Here is a 15,326-nt window from a genome sequence, read left to right as displayed (position 1 = left end):
GCCATGTAATTTAAAATGTAATATTTGAGGAAATTTAAATTCCTCTATTCACAATGGATTGAATCTGTGCTTTTAGTGGAGAAAATTAAGTGCCGGTACTCCCTTAAATGTCGTACAAATATAAGAGAAAAATATTGAATTTTATGTTAAATCTTATTCTTTATTTGTTTCCCTGTTTTAAACTGTTGTCTCTGTTCATTTTTAACCATGATATAAAACACATTTATCTTGCGTGGAAATATTGGCACCATTATTGTTGCAAAAGTAGTTCAATGTTTTTTTTTTAGGATTTTCATCTCTCTTTTTATTTATTGCAGCTGTTTTCAAACCATTAATATCGAGTAGTTATTTTGGAAATAAAGAAAAGCAGGTTGAAAAATACAGTATAATTGTTTATTTACAAATGGGCCCCCAAAATGGCTAGCACTACCCCTGATCCTAGCCTCAACCTCAGAATCTGTCACAGGTGTTTTGGCGCAGTTTGTAGCACTGTTGCCTTGCAGCAAGAAGGTTGACCTCCGAGCCGGCAGTCTTGCTGCATGGAGTTTGTTCTTCCCATGGGTTCTCTTCGGGTACTCAGGCTTCCTTCCACAGTCCAAAAACATGACTTTTAGGTTAATTGGCTTCTTCCAATATTACTTAGTTGTGAGTGTGTGTGCATGGTCTATGTTGCCCTGCGACAGACTGGCGACCTGTCCAGGATTTATCCCGCCTTTTAACCATACACTGCTTGAGATAGGCACCAGCCCCAACGCAACCCTGACAGTTTGAGCGGGAGAAGATGGATGGATGGGTTTTTGCAGTGTCAGGTTCCTCGTTAGATGCGCTAATTCTAGCTTGCTGAGTGCGACCTGCGTTGTGCACTGGAGGACTGTTCAGAGGTCTGCTTTTACTGTTCACTTTTTGCTACATGTGTGTACGGAAATATTTTTTCTAATTGCATATGGGTTTATTGTGCTTTGATTTTTTTTTAATAGATGACTTTAACATGTAAGCTGTAGAGAAGTCAGGGCGGGGTGGTTGAAGGGCAGGTATGCGAGTCTAGAAGTTAAATTCATTAATATTCAATTGATTCAAGTCAACAATGCTTAAATTTTGGCCTAAATATTTTTAATATATTTTTTAAGAATATTTATTAAGCTAATAATTAAATATTTATTTATTGATTACATTGTTTATAGATACGTTCATGTTTGTTCAATTGTAACAGACTGCTTGTAAAAAAGATACTTCTTATTCAGTTTAGGTTTTACCCAGATTGGTTATTTATTTTAAGACTTGACACTAGTTAATCTGTTTGTGTTGGTAGTATTTGATGGTCTTAAAAAGCAAACAAAAACATCTCTCTCTAAATAGAGAAGAACTTAACATTAATTTGGCAGTTCTTTTGTCTCAAAAGTTAAGCAGAAATTGTTATCTTTGCGAGGGCCTGCAACTTTGGTTATTATGTTTGCGTCTGAAAGATAAAGAGCAGCATTATTTTTAAACTACTGAGCATTAGTTTACAAATGATGCCAGCTGGTGCTCTGCTATACAGAGAGCAAGCTTTGTACAGAGCCATTTGTCCAGTTCTGATAAAGAAGCCCTTACAGAGACAGCCATTTACGCTTGTGATTAACTAAAGATAGCTTGACAATAAGGACTTTGATTTATGATTGCAGCATATTGTGATATTGTTTGTGTTAGATGAGGTTTCATTGCAGAAGTGACCCAGGTGTTCTGTGTGCGTGCTTTGCTGTAGCCTCCTGTTGCACCTACTATGCACCAATGTATTTTTATTTGATTATTTCTCCCTAGAGACTTGTAAGAAAGTGTTTGTTCATGCGCTGCTGTCTGGCATTCCCGTGGCGACCAATTGGGATGCGAAGCTTGGTGGCAGCGGCGTGTAAAAATAGAAAGCAATCAAGGTGGCAGGGCGTGAAGAAAATTCATATGACTCCCAACAGCGTTTTCTCTCCATTTATCTCTGCTGCCTCCTTTCTTCCACCCTCGCACACTCTTTTTTTATTATTCTACCTCACACCCACAGGATTAAAGGTCTGTATTAGGGAAGAAGGTTCTGCCGCTTTTGACAAATACCAAAAATAGCAGCATGCGACCCACTATCTTCGCCTCGCACCCCCTACTTCCACCATCACAACCGATCTCCTCCTCCCTGCTGTGTTCCCACGTCATAGTTGCTCTTTCCTATGTATAACCGTATGATGTACAAAAGCAGAAAGGCCTATTTAATTATTGATCAGTTAAATAATTGAAACAGGTTGGCTATTGTGTAACTGCTTTACATAACTGTAATAGATCTCTATGCTCTGGCTTTCAGTCACAAAAAAACAGCTTATCTATTCTGCATGTTTGTTTGAGTATCTAAAAGTAGCTGTGGGATTTGATTTGTTAGGGTTCATTGGAAGTCTCCTATTCCTTTAGATGTCACCAAATGACTAGACAGGAGCATGGTTCAGCAGGGGGACACAAATGCTTGCTATTTGATTTACAAACTTACTCTCTTAAAACATTATAAACATAATCTGTGTCCATTTAATCTATGACCAACATTTTATTAATGGTGAAATAACAAATATATTTCCGATTTTAATTATAGCTATAAGCTCTAATTTAAACAGCTGTGTGAATATACTTTGTTTATAGATTTTAGCGATTTTTCAGAAAATACTGCAGCATTTTAGTTGGTTGCTATGTGTACGGAAGAGGATTAGGGCCACTAAAAAAATTAAAAATTTAACTGCTTTTTAAATTTTATTTCTGTTTAATATAAGAAAAAAGTCAGAATTCTGAGATTTAAGTCAGAATTGTGAGAAAAAAGTCAAAATTCTGAGATTAAAGTAAGAATTCTGATATTGAAGTCAGAATTCTTAGAAAAAAGTCTAAATTCTGAGATTAAAGTCAGCATTCTGACTTTAATCTCAGTATTCTGAGGAAAAAAGTCAGAAATGTGAGATCAAAGTCAGAATTCTGACTTTAATCTTAGTATTCTGAGGAAAAAAGTCAGAATTGTGAGATAAAAGTGAGAATTTTGAGGAAAAAAGTCAGTATTCTGAGATTAAAGTCTGACTTTAATCTCAGAATGCTGACTTTTTTCCTCAGTATTTTCCTCAGAATGCTGAGATTAAAGTCAGAATTCTGACTTTAATCTCACAATTCTGAAAAAAGTCAGTATTCTGAGATTAAAGTCTGACTTTAATCTCAGAATGCTGACTTTGTTCCCATATTAAAATTAAGTAAAATTTAAAATCATCGCACTTTTTTTTATTTTTTCAGTGGCCCTAATCCTCTTCCGTATATGTGACATTTGACTTCTGAATTATTTTAATTTGCAGCAAGAATCTGAAATGTATTTTTATTAAGGTTTTTTTTTTTTTTTTCATAAACCCACATAAAGTAGCCTAAATGGTGAAGGTACATAACGATATATACTGGAGTTACGTGATTATGGCAGCTATATATAAGCTTTACCACAACAAAGTATCACGTTTGGTGCGGAGATGCCACAGCCACCCTATTTCTATTAGTTTTTGAAAACACACTTAGAGCACCCAGATTTAATAAAAGAGCATCGCTAAACTTCCGTTGTCTAGTCTTGTTCCAGATTCTCAATTAGATTTAAATCTGAATTTTCACTGACAACATTCTGAAAAAAAATCAATATGCTTAGATATAAACCACATCATTGCAGCTTGGATGTAAAGTATATGGTTCATAATGGTTAACCTCTGCCTTGATCACAAGGATTTTATAGTCTTGGTTTTCTTTCAGGGTTTCCTTATGTTTAGCTCCCTCCATCTTCACCTCATCTCTGACAAACTTCCCTGCCACCATGTTTTCACCATGAATGGTGTCTTCAATATGATGTATATGTTGTACATTTTTTGTTATACAAACTAGTTTGCTCTTAGGTGTCTTCTTGCACTTGTTTCTGGAGGTCTACACCTCCTGTGGAGTTAACATGGGCCCATTAAAATCTCAATGATCAATGGATTCCTTCTTTTCATCTTTCGGTTAAAGTAAAGGGGCAGGTCCTGGTAGGTTTACAGTTGTGCCATACTGATTCTATTTATCGATTAAACAGTGATACATGAAATGTTCAAGGTTTAGGATATTGTTTTCTATTCTGACCCTCATTGAGCTTCTCCAAACGGTCTCCCTCATCCATTTGTTGTGTTCCTTGGTTCTCCTAAAATTGTTTGTTGACTAATATTTTGTTGCACTAAATTGTGTTTAAGAGTATCAGAATAAATACCTGAATACATACAATAGAAAAGTATAAATTATTTTCACCCCACAATCATTCACTAATTTCCTTTTGGCCATCACATAAAATCCTAATTAATATATGTAGATAGATTTTTGACAAAATCTTATCAGATGTATTTTTTGTTGTTTTTAGATTGATGCTTGATAATCAGCTTCTCAATGTGAAAAAGCCTGGAACGGCAGTTTGGACCCAGTTTCTACAGAATGAAATGAGACCCTTTTGAATTGAGGTTTTAAAATAAGCAGATTATCCAAAGTGTGACATCATGCCAATATTTACTAAAGCCCTTTAAACCATCATTAAAGCCAGATGGAAACCCTTGAACTAATGTGTCTGTTTTGACAGATATTGCATTAGCATTGTGATGGGTCAACACTGAGGGACTCGGCTATGCAGGCAGTGTGTTTGGACTCGGTGCATTTGCTCCCACCTCTGGTTTGCATTAGAGCGACGGGGTATGTGGAGGAAGTCTGAAACATCTGCCATGTTTTTGTGTTAGTTTAACTATTGCTACTGTATCAGGCTGTGGTCACCAGGGCGGCAGGTAGCAGACGCTTTCGCTTTGAGGCCGAGTGTTGCTCAACCTAATTTAGTCCAGATGATGTGGAAATGGGTCCAATCCTGACTCACTCAAAATATAGCTGAAAACTGAAAGGCAGCTTTGCCTTTATTTCTATTTTGGGCTTTTCTGGGTTTTGACGCTTTGGGGCTGTAAAGTATAGTCTCAGACATAACACTGTGAATCAATCATATGTCCTGGATTTTGTGTTCTGTGTTGTGTGATCTGAGTCTTAAGGAGAATGGTTGTCATTTGTCATGCAGCATCTGAGCCAAACCTAAAGGTACGATCCAGACTGAAGCAGAAGGTGGCAGAGAGAAGAAGTAGCCCGATGCTGAAGAGAAGAGATGGAAACATAATTACCCCTTACAAGAAGAGGGCTTTAGAGCTTATGGGTATGCCTTACTCTGACATTTAACCTGAAAATTAACCATTTTTCTTTTTTGTGTCACTTTATATAGTTTCATGTAACTTTAGTTTTTTGATGTTGTTGTTTTGATGTTTGAACACTGCTGAGAGTGTGATGAAGCAAACCATAAGCCTCCTTGATGTCTCATAGATGCAGCTCCAACTAACAGCGCCCCTGGGTCTGGCCCCAGCTCTCCCATAGGGGCCTCCAGTGCCTTGGGGGCTGAAAATGGACCATCCTCTCTGCCTACAACAACAAAAACTGAAGTAAGCACATAAATCCAAGTATTGGTTAATTATTTTGAACATGACATAAAACATAAGGTTATTGCAGCAATAAAACCAAAGCTACTCTTAGCTGGTTACACTCTGCTGACGTTAAAGAGGCACAACTCAACCACATGCCTTATTTTACCCTGTTTACCTTCATGAATACCAGGCTATATATAAAATACATGCTCACAGTTGGAGCTGATATATAGTCCTGACCACATGTATAGGATGTTTGAAAAGCACTGAAATCATTCATTGCAGTAGCATAATTTCAAAGTAAAATTGTGAAAAGAATATACACTCCAAAAACGATCTTGAAATAAGTAAAAAAAAAGAAAAATTATTACATTTCTTTTACACTTATTTCAGTAGGTAAAAAAGATGATTTGCCAATGGAATGAGATTTTTCACTCCTAAAATAAGATAAATAGATAATATGCATTTGAAATAATACTATATCATTGTTTTTTTCTTATTTTTAACTGTAAATTGTCTTGTCTTAAGTCCTCAATTCAAGAAAAAATGCACATATTTTAAGAAAAAAAAAACTTTTCCTACTTTTTTTGCAGTGTACATTTTTTAAATACATTTGGTTTGGAAAAACATGAACTGTTTTCTTCAAAGTCACTGTTGCCACAATTATTAGCAGTCCTGCTCTTGATATTTTGTATAAAGTTCATCCTCAAAGTTTGTAAGGGTTGAAGCGTATGGAAAGACGTACCTCAATGATTTAGATCTCAATCAAATAGAACTCTGGTCACACCCTGGATGCTTGTTTTTTTCTTATCACCGCACAGCTTTTATAAAGGACATAGATCAGGGGACCAATCAGGCCCTCACAGAAGAGGGATGATTTTTATGACTGGTGGATTCATTCTAGTATGGATTTTGCCAAATGTGTTAGGATCATAATTTTAGTGAAAGGCAACACAACAATCCATTTCCCTTTTTCTGGCAGAATGCATTGAATTTTAAACTTAAGAAATTCTGATATTTAAAAGAGTACTTGAGGTCGTGCCTATTTTCTTTTCTTTTCTTTTTTCTCCTCCTTGGAAGAGAAAAAGCCCTACAGCATCACCATACCCTACATTGGACATGAGACACTTCCCCAATTCTATTTTAACCTATTTTAACTAGAGCACATACTTAATTCTGTAATTTTGTCAAAATTCCGTTGTTTATGGTCCTGATGGTAGAAAAGATTTTTTTTATAGCTGCAAAACATTAGCGTGTACATAATGTTTAGTGGTTGTTAGGGGCAACAGGTGACTCCAAGATCCTAAACTTTGCTGCACTTCTCAAACAGTGAGCTTTGATTTAAATTTACTGTTTACCTATTTACTGTGAATCATATGGGTTCAGACAAGAGGTCAATGCCTTACAGAAACATAATAGCATATTTATAATCCTGACATATAGGAAGATAGGGATTGCTAAACTCAAGTGCCTAGAAACTCTGACCATCTAGAGAAACTAGAGTAATAATGGAATATCTCTTCACTTTCTGATACTAAATAGACTTTAACTCTTACTAAGATTTAAGCCAATAGTGTTTTTTTTACATTTACTTATATTCATTATAGTTATTGCATTTTTTTTCTAACTCTGACATTTACCCTGACTGGTTACCAGAATATTCCTAACTCTAACCTTAATCTAAATGGAATTTACACCTAAACTCTGACATTAGACATGGGGGTCCAACACATTAGGACCAGCCTTTGGTCCCCACAAGCGTGTTGGTCCATAGAAGGTTAGCAAATATATGGAAAATTGCCCTAAATAGGGAACATAAACAACTACACATGCACACATCAATGTAATCAAAATGTATGTTTTTTTTTTGCTCCTCATCTTTTCCAGAAGTGACCTGCCGGGAATTTATGTTTTTTTTTTTGCTCCTCATCTTTTCCAGAAGTGACCTGCCGGGAATTTATTCTCATTTAAATGTGAAATACCATCCCTGGCTGAGCAGCAGGAGTCTTTTTTGCTTTCTGTGGTGTTTCTATTAGTATATTAGACTGCATTTCTGTGCATTGCTATGATTCATGGCTAAGTTATGGACCAGAACTCGCTTTAGACAGAGCTCACATTGCTGGATGTGATAAAATGTGGCAGATATGACACGTCTCCGAGCAAATCTAACAGAGCAGCTGTGTTTGCCTTTGCATTGCTGTTTACTCTCTCAGGGACCTCCAGTGACACAAGGAAGGGAGAGATGCCCTCACAGAGACCCGGCTGAAGGTTGGGGCTTGGGGAGACAGGCAAGCGGGGGATTTTAATTGATATCCCAGGCGCTGCTAGCCATAAAGACACCCACTCACTAATAACATAAACACGCGGGATTGCTATTGTATAGGCCCAGGTCGAGGGTTTCATGAAAGTCATTGGTGGACTGCAAGGCTCCTTGTGGACCCCATGCCTGTTGCAAAAGCAAGGAGTGTTTGTGCACCGTTACATTAGGTATCCTTTTTCAGAGGGAAAGGGTCCCTTGGGTCAAATATAGGCCGGATATCCACACACAGGTCATTGAGTACTGGTAGGGGTTGGGAGGATAAACATGGCTGTTCTAAAACCACATGCTGCTCCGCTGCTCTGCTGGGTACAGGAAGTATGCCCCAGTGCTGATGTTCTCTCAGAGAGTTAGCCTGGAGGTAGGGACCAGGGAGCCGATGTGAGCTGAGTGGGATCTGAAAAGTTTAGAACTAAAATTTAAATTTAGAAACCTGCAGAAGCTTCAGATTGTGCATCTATGTCATTCTGTGAGGATCCAAAAAAACCCTTCACCTCCAAAAGGCATGTATCTTCTTTATTCCACAGCAAAGTGGGCTTTCCCTTGTCAGAGTGCATTTTTATTCATGCCACTTATGTTTCTTTTTAAAACTGCCTACAGAGGAATTTTTAGATCTGTCCAAGACTTCAATCTGTCTGTCTTGCTCTCTTCTCTCTGTTTGATGTAGAGGTGGCCTTCCCAGCCAAGATTATTCCGACCTGAGGGCTCCGTGTCCATGCTGAGCTTGTACACATCTCCATCCTTACCAAACATCTCCTTGGGGCTCTCCACAGCATCCACACCAATTAGTGTGAGTAAAAATATTGCAGAGCTTCCCACGTAGTTTTTTCACCATGAACAATACTGAGGCCATTTTGTGGATATGAGTTTTTCATCTCAGTGTGGGAGCTGCAAAACCTGCCATCAGTGGCTTTTTGGACCCTCTTTATGACCGCAGGTCAATGACCTGTAGCCCCAAATGATTTTATTGGGCTTAGATAAATATTGTGCTGCAGTGTCTTGTGTCAGGCATGCTCTTATCCTCCCCTGTTACCTCATTAATCATAGCTTTTAAAAAGCCCCACTGCTCTCAAGTGCAGCTCCTGATAACATGGCACACAATATATCTTCCTTTGCTTAATGGCACATTCCACAAAATATTTATCAGCTAAAGACCAATGTTGATGCTGATTTTCATTGTTGCTCTCTTTGTAATGAATATAAATATATACGGTATATATTTTTTTTCTTTTCTTTTTTTTTTTGTTGTTTTTTAGATTGGAATACTAAAAAAAACAAACAAAGCAAACAAACATACTAAAAAACTGACCTTAATTTTCTGTTTAGGCTGCCATGTTAAAGGAGAAATCAATGGAAATCAAACATGGATTGCCCGGGCACCTGCTGGGCCCTGTGCCACTTCAGACAGCCTTGGAGTCAAAGGTGAGCCCCAGTCACCAGGCTCTGCTCCAACACCTCCTCCAGAAGGAACAAATCAGGCAGCAGAAGATCATCTCTTCTGGTAAGGTTGTTACCAGAGTTCAGTCTGCAACTTGTCCGTTTAAACCTTGTTGTCCTCTGCATACACATACCTTATAGATGCAATTGTGGGTAATTTTGAAAAAGAAACCAATATTAGTATATAGATTCATAATTTAAAGAACACAATATTTAAAGATTTAGCTTGTTTTGATGTATTTGGCTTACAGCTACCCAGGTAAAAGTTTTCCCACTAGTTCTCTCTATATAAATGACACAGAAAAAACAAATCCTAAAACGACTGAAAAGTTGGTCAGGGCTCCTTTTAAATTAGTGCATTATTTTATGTTTTATTATCTCTATTAGATGCTTTTTTGTTGTTGTTAATCCTTTTTTGTAACTGCAGTTCTTTGCCTAAGGTAAACTGGGCAGATAACATAAGGTGGTTCTGTTTTCTGCTACCTTTCATTTAAGAGTTTAGAATGCTTGCTTTTGTGTCTAATAGCTTTGTTGAACACAATGATTAAAAAAAGCTAAAATAAAAAGATGAATTATAATAAATTCGAATAGAATAAAGACGAGCAAGTGGTTGCAGACCAAATACCTTTGTGGTGGTCCGTGCATCTTTAGATGTTTAACTCTGTAGCTTTTGCTATTAAATCCTTTGATCCCAGAAACACACTTTTTCCTTCCACTCAACTTTCTATGACTGCATCGCTAAAATATCTTAGCCTCTATTCCAATTACCTTTTGTAGCTGACACTACATGGTTGATAGAGTCACGATTGTGTAGCACATAGAGCAATTCTATATGACATTTTCTATTCTGTAAAATGTGGTCTGATTCTCTTAGAAACTGGATTGTGGAGTCCTTTTGTTTATTAAGATGTACCTTTTATTTACAGCATGATTTTAGAAGAATTTTACTAAAGTCCTTTTCTTCTCTGGCAAGGTCAAGGCTCCATGTCCTCCCACACTCAATCCCCGCTGGTTATGAAGGATCGTCCTCCCAGCAGTCGCCCTAAACTACCAAAACACAGACCCCTGAACAGAACCCAGTCGGCGCCTCTGCCTCAGAACACTTTGGCCCAACTGGTCATTCAGCAGCAGCACCAGCATTTCCTGGAGAAACAGAAACAGTACCAGCAGCAGGTCCACATAAATAAGGTAAAACATCAAGGGTCAAGACTCCATCAGTGCTGCTCTCAATGTTTAGTGTTCCCCTTTTTTATTTTGGTTCTCATGAGGTAGTTTTTTTATGGTAGGAAGTTTGACTTCATTGCTTTAAAGGACACAAGTGCGGCTCTATTTTTGGGCTTTTATAAGTCTGTGCTGTTATTTGTGAAAAGCAAAGACTTCTGCCGGAATTCAGATGAGGAAGAAATCCTTCCCCTGCAGTAATTCTGTTATTATAGCTCATGGTGGCTGTTTTACTCACATGCTTAAGCAGGGAAATTGAATTCATCTTAGTTCCCATGACAAAAAAAAAAAAAAAGCCCAGAATGCATTTTGTTCCTCTGTGGCAATATTTGTGTTTCTGTGAGTTGGCCGTGGTGACCTGGCTTTACACAGACTGTCATTATTCTGGTGTGAGGTGGCCGCTGTGTGAAAGGCTGCATTGTGTGAGCATACGCACTGATGTGTCCCAGCATCGGGTCCTGACAGAGTGATGGGACCCACAGAGGAACTCACAGCTAAAAATAATGACAAGCTCTCGCGGAGCAGCACGATAACATGTCACAATTTCTTTGTGCATTAAAAGCACAATTGTGTGAATTTCAAACGCTTTCTGTGAAGCCGAGTCATTTGAAAATAGTAGCAGCAGCAGCGCCTCTGGAACCATGTCAACGAGGCCGCTCTGATCACTCAGGCCAATGAGATTGCAAGTAAATCCTCTTTAAGTGGAGGTTATAAATGGCCACTAATCAGGGATGAGCCTTTAGTGTTTATTGAGAGGCAGCTCTGAAACATTGCCCTAATTAATTTCCCAGCAGTGGCTTTTCTACGGTTGTTTTTAAACATCCTTCAGTTGCTTCTATTTTTTCAACGCAAGCAACATTGGCACCGGTGAAGAACTGTAATGGAAATTTACAGGAGCTTAGGGATTTTAGGATGAGTTGTTAAAGGTTTCCACTAATGCAATGTTAAAGAGGCTAATTCTTATTGATGAAAGGGTATTTATAAAAGGCCCAGATTCTGTAGATAGTAATGCTGTTGGTTACCAGCTGTCTGCAAAAACAGAACCTGGTTTTGGAGCCCTCTTGTGGGTAGATACTCCCACAATAATTCAGTCACATTTTGTGTAATTGAAAAGCAATTAAGAACAAATGTCTTCCCAGGACTCTTTAGAAGACAAAAGCATACAATTTATATAAAATAAAATAAATAAATGAGATCTATGCAAACTCATTGACAAGTGCAAATACTATTGCTTGCTTTCATAATTGATCATAGTTATGATAAAATGCAGCTTAATTTTCATAAAACTATAAAAAAGCCAGGTTTAAAGTATATTTTCCAAGAGTTTTGTTTTTTATTTATCTTAAGCTTATAACCTTTCAACCCTTTATAGGGCAAGTTACCATTTTGATCACTTGCACATAGAGTGCCATTTCTTTTACTCTGTTTTTCATGAATTACTTATAGAAGCACTTTTGTTATTTTTCTAAATATATACGGGGAAGCTGGCGTTTCTTGTTATTACATTGACATTCATTTATGCCATCAAAATATACATATTTTTTGAAAGTTACAAAGGTAATAAGGTCTTGTGCTGCATTCCAATAACACACTACAAAAATGATCTATAAATTTGTGAAAATGTCTTAAAATAAGTGTATTTACCCTTAATTTGAGTAGGTAAATAAGAAACTCTCCCAGTTGAAGGAGCATTGTTACACCTTAAAATCAAATTATTTGATATCATGCACTTTAAATAGGAGACTGCATTTTTCCTCCCTTACTTTAAATGTAAATTTTCTTATTCCATTTGCTAAGTATCTGACTTACCTGCTCAGTTCAAGAAAAAAATCACTTATTAATGCACTTATTTTAAGAAACACTGCCTTACTTAGATTTCAGTTTTGTGCAGTGTACTCTTTGCTTGAAATTTAGATGTTTAAAGTCTTTCACTGAATGCCCTATAAAGGGTTAAATAAAAACCCCAACTTGACCTCTGAAACTCAGACCTCTCATTATTTTCCTGAAAGGGTTTTTGACGTTCAGACATAGTTACCTCACTCGAACAATAGCTTATATTAATGAAGGAAAATCTGTTAAATCTTCAACACCATGGGGGAAATGTTTCAGAGATTGTGAAATCTAATGCTTTAGAAAAAACAAACAAACATTAAGAAACTTTCACCCAGTCTAACCTGTTTATTCTGACCAGTACTTACTGTAATAAGCCAGGGACTAGTATTATTCTACATTTCTGATTATTTACCATTTAGGTGACATCTGAAACATTTGCACAGAGTGGATTGTCTTTAAGCTTGTCGGAGAAAATATATGTTATACAAATAGATGTCACAAACTTAAGAAAAATTTAAATAAAACTACCGTATATCTTGACTGTTATCCTTGCTGTTACTTTCAACATCTGAATGAAACATATTGACAATTGTAGTTTTAATGTCAGCAAATGAAAAAAGTTATTCATTTGCTATTCATGTTGTGTCAAAGATGTGAAAGAATGATTTTCAATTTAGTTTAGAAAGAAAGCTTGCTTTAAAATTTGTGAAAATGTTTGTTAATGCAGGATTTTAACATTAACATTGAAATAATGTGTTTTGCAGCTGTTATCCAAGTCCATTGAGCAGTTGCGTCAGCCCAACGCACACCTGCAGGAATCAGAGGAGGAGCAGGAAGAGCAGCAGCCCAAAGAGGAGATAGAGAGCATGCAGGAGGACAGGCTGCCCCCTGGAGGAGTCATTCGGAAGCACACGCTTAGCAGCAGCGGCAGCTCCAGCAGCGAGCTCCCTGATGCTCATTGTGGGGTCATCAAGGTCAAAGAGGAGCCAGCTGATAGCGAGGATGAGGCCCTGACTAATCGGCGCCTGGAGTCCGAACAGAGCATCTATCTCCACCAGGTCAAAGGGAGGCTGGTGATAAGAGCCATGATCTGAGGGATGAGGATGAGATCACCCGCTCACAAACGATCACAAACGTCTACACATACACTCATGCACGCACGTCAGACATCGCACAGTAGACCAGCTCTGTCTCAACACGTGACCTCTTCTCACTCAGCTGCAGCCTCACCCATCCTATACTGTTAAGACTCTCTGTTTGTGGTCTTCGTGTTGTGATCCCTGTAAAATATGTACGTTTTCTTGGTTGTAAATATGAAGACGATTTAGATCTTTCTTTTTAATAGCCGCTTTGGTCACCCTGAGTCTGCTGAACTGACTAACCTGTATGTACATAAACTGTGGATTTAGCATCAACGGTGATTTGTAGAGGGAAGCTTTAGCAGGTGTACAGCTTCGATGAGCTATGTTCTTTTCTGTACATTTTTCCATAAAATATTCAAATATTTTCAGTCTTTGCTTTTGTTATGGAAACTGAATTGTTTTTGTTTTTTCATGAAAACCTGGGACAGCATTCACCGTTCAGTGTTCTCACACCGGAAATGTGGAAAATCTGTCTTGGAAAGAAACACTTCAACTTCAACCCTAACATGACAGAAACTTTTATTGCATTTGAATTGATAAAGCACTGAATCCCCGCTTGGGTGTGCTGGCATCTTCTTAACCCTCTCCTGCTCTCCATCCCTTCCCCTTCTCGGCGCGATCCAAGAGCCAGGTCCCTGCTTTGGGTCGAGTTCTTCTCCTCTTCTCCCTTCCCTCCTCCTCCTCCTCTCAGGGTCCAAAATCAAAGCTTAACGGAGTTCCTGCCTAGCTTTCAGCAGAGGAGTCAGACAGGGAGAAAGAGAGAGGGTCGGGCAGGAAATGCCTTTAAGAAGCCAGGAGTTGATTCATGTGTGCAGGAATGCTGAGAGAGGAGGACCTAGTGTCGGAGGAGTCCAAGGGGCCAGGCTCGAGAATTGATTTACTGTCAAGACGAATTACAAAGTGAGTGGGGATATGGTTAAGGGACTCCTATTTTTTTTAAAGGGAATCGCTTCCTTCGTATTCCCCTGCGGCGTGCTTACCTCAGCACACAGGGTTGATGTTACCTAAGGAAAAAAAAAAAGAACATGGACGAGGACCCTTTATTTTCCCTCTAGAAAGTGCCCATTGCAACTTGTATAGCCTGTCTTAAAACAATCTGTTCAATGTGTTGCATAGTCACGAACCTTCCTGTTATGTTAAAAGTGCTGTCGACTAAATGTAAAGACGGAAAAAAAAAAAACCCAACTGTGAGGTTCCGTGTTTGGAATCATGTGAAAAATCAAACTGTCCGTCTTCTGCTGTACAGTCAGCTTGTCCAGTTTTAATGTTTTTAGTGTAAGTAAACACAATCAGAACAATGCGAGTCTTGTTCTCCTGCTCCTTTGATTTGGTTATAATGAGACCCCCCCCTCCCCTTTGCTGCCAGTGGGTGGGTGGGTGAACGGAGGTAAAGTTTTTTTGGGGGGGGGTTGTGGTCTGTTCATAGCAGTTTGCATTTTTTTCCCCCTCTTTGTTGCCTTGCGTGATAAACCTTTTTTTTTTTAATAAAGCAAAATTACCTCTGCGATTCCTTCTACTTTGATTATTTCTTCATATTCTGCTACATGAAGGCAAATAAAGCAATCAATCAACATTGTAATGATTTTCTTTATAACAAAAAACAAAGTGGCATTCTGGATAGATCTGAATAAACAACTCCGACGGACTGTTTGAATCATCGTATCAACTTGCTTTTCCCACAATAGCTTCTATGACCCAGCTGTTTATTTTCAGGAGGATCTATATGTGACCCTTCAGAGGGAGCTTAAGGGGTTTGAAAGCATTTCTTTTGATGTGAACGGGCGAGGCTCCATGTGAAAGTATATGAGCAGTGTAGATAAGGTGAGCTGTGAGCATTTGATATATGACTGCATGAATACTTTCAAACCAAGCTTAAGCAATTTCACAGTA

The 15,326-nt window shown here is 38.1% G+C and overlaps 1 protein-coding gene across 5 annotated transcripts in view; it reads left to right on the top strand.

Moving 5' to 3' along the window:
• hdac9 (histone deacetylase 9) overlaps positions 1-15,014 on the top strand; it is a 28,130-nt gene extending 13,116 nt beyond the window's left edge. For 2 of the 5 annotated variants that reach the window (XM_015370153.1, XM_015370145.1), the window contains exons 6-11: positions 5,093-5,224; positions 5,389-5,504; positions 8,471-8,593; positions 9,130-9,304; positions 10,214-10,428; positions 13,059-15,012. In XM_015370153.1, coding sequence (XP_015225639.1) covers positions 5,093-5,224; positions 5,389-5,504; positions 8,471-8,593; positions 9,130-9,304; positions 10,214-10,428; positions 13,059-13,388 — 1,091 coding nt within the window. In that variant the 3' untranslated portion in view covers positions 13,389-15,012. Of the gene's footprint in view, positions 1-5,092; positions 5,225-5,388; positions 5,505-8,470; positions 8,594-9,129; positions 9,305-10,213; positions 10,429-13,058 lie in introns of all 5 variants that reach the window. The other 3 variants (XM_015370137.1, XM_015370169.1, XM_015370161.1) reach the window with 2 other exon arrangements.
• Positions 15,015-15,326: the final 312 nt, after the last annotated feature.

The sequence above is a fragment of the Cyprinodon variegatus genome, unplaced genomic scaffold (assembly GCF_000732505.1).
Source record: "Cyprinodon variegatus isolate N-32 unplaced genomic scaffold, C_variegatus-1.0 Scaffold2, whole genome shotgun sequence".
Lineage (NCBI taxonomy): Eukaryota > Metazoa > Chordata > Actinopteri > Cyprinodontiformes > Cyprinodontidae > Cyprinodon > Cyprinodon variegatus.
This window is presented reverse-complemented; position numbering and strand designations above follow the sequence as displayed.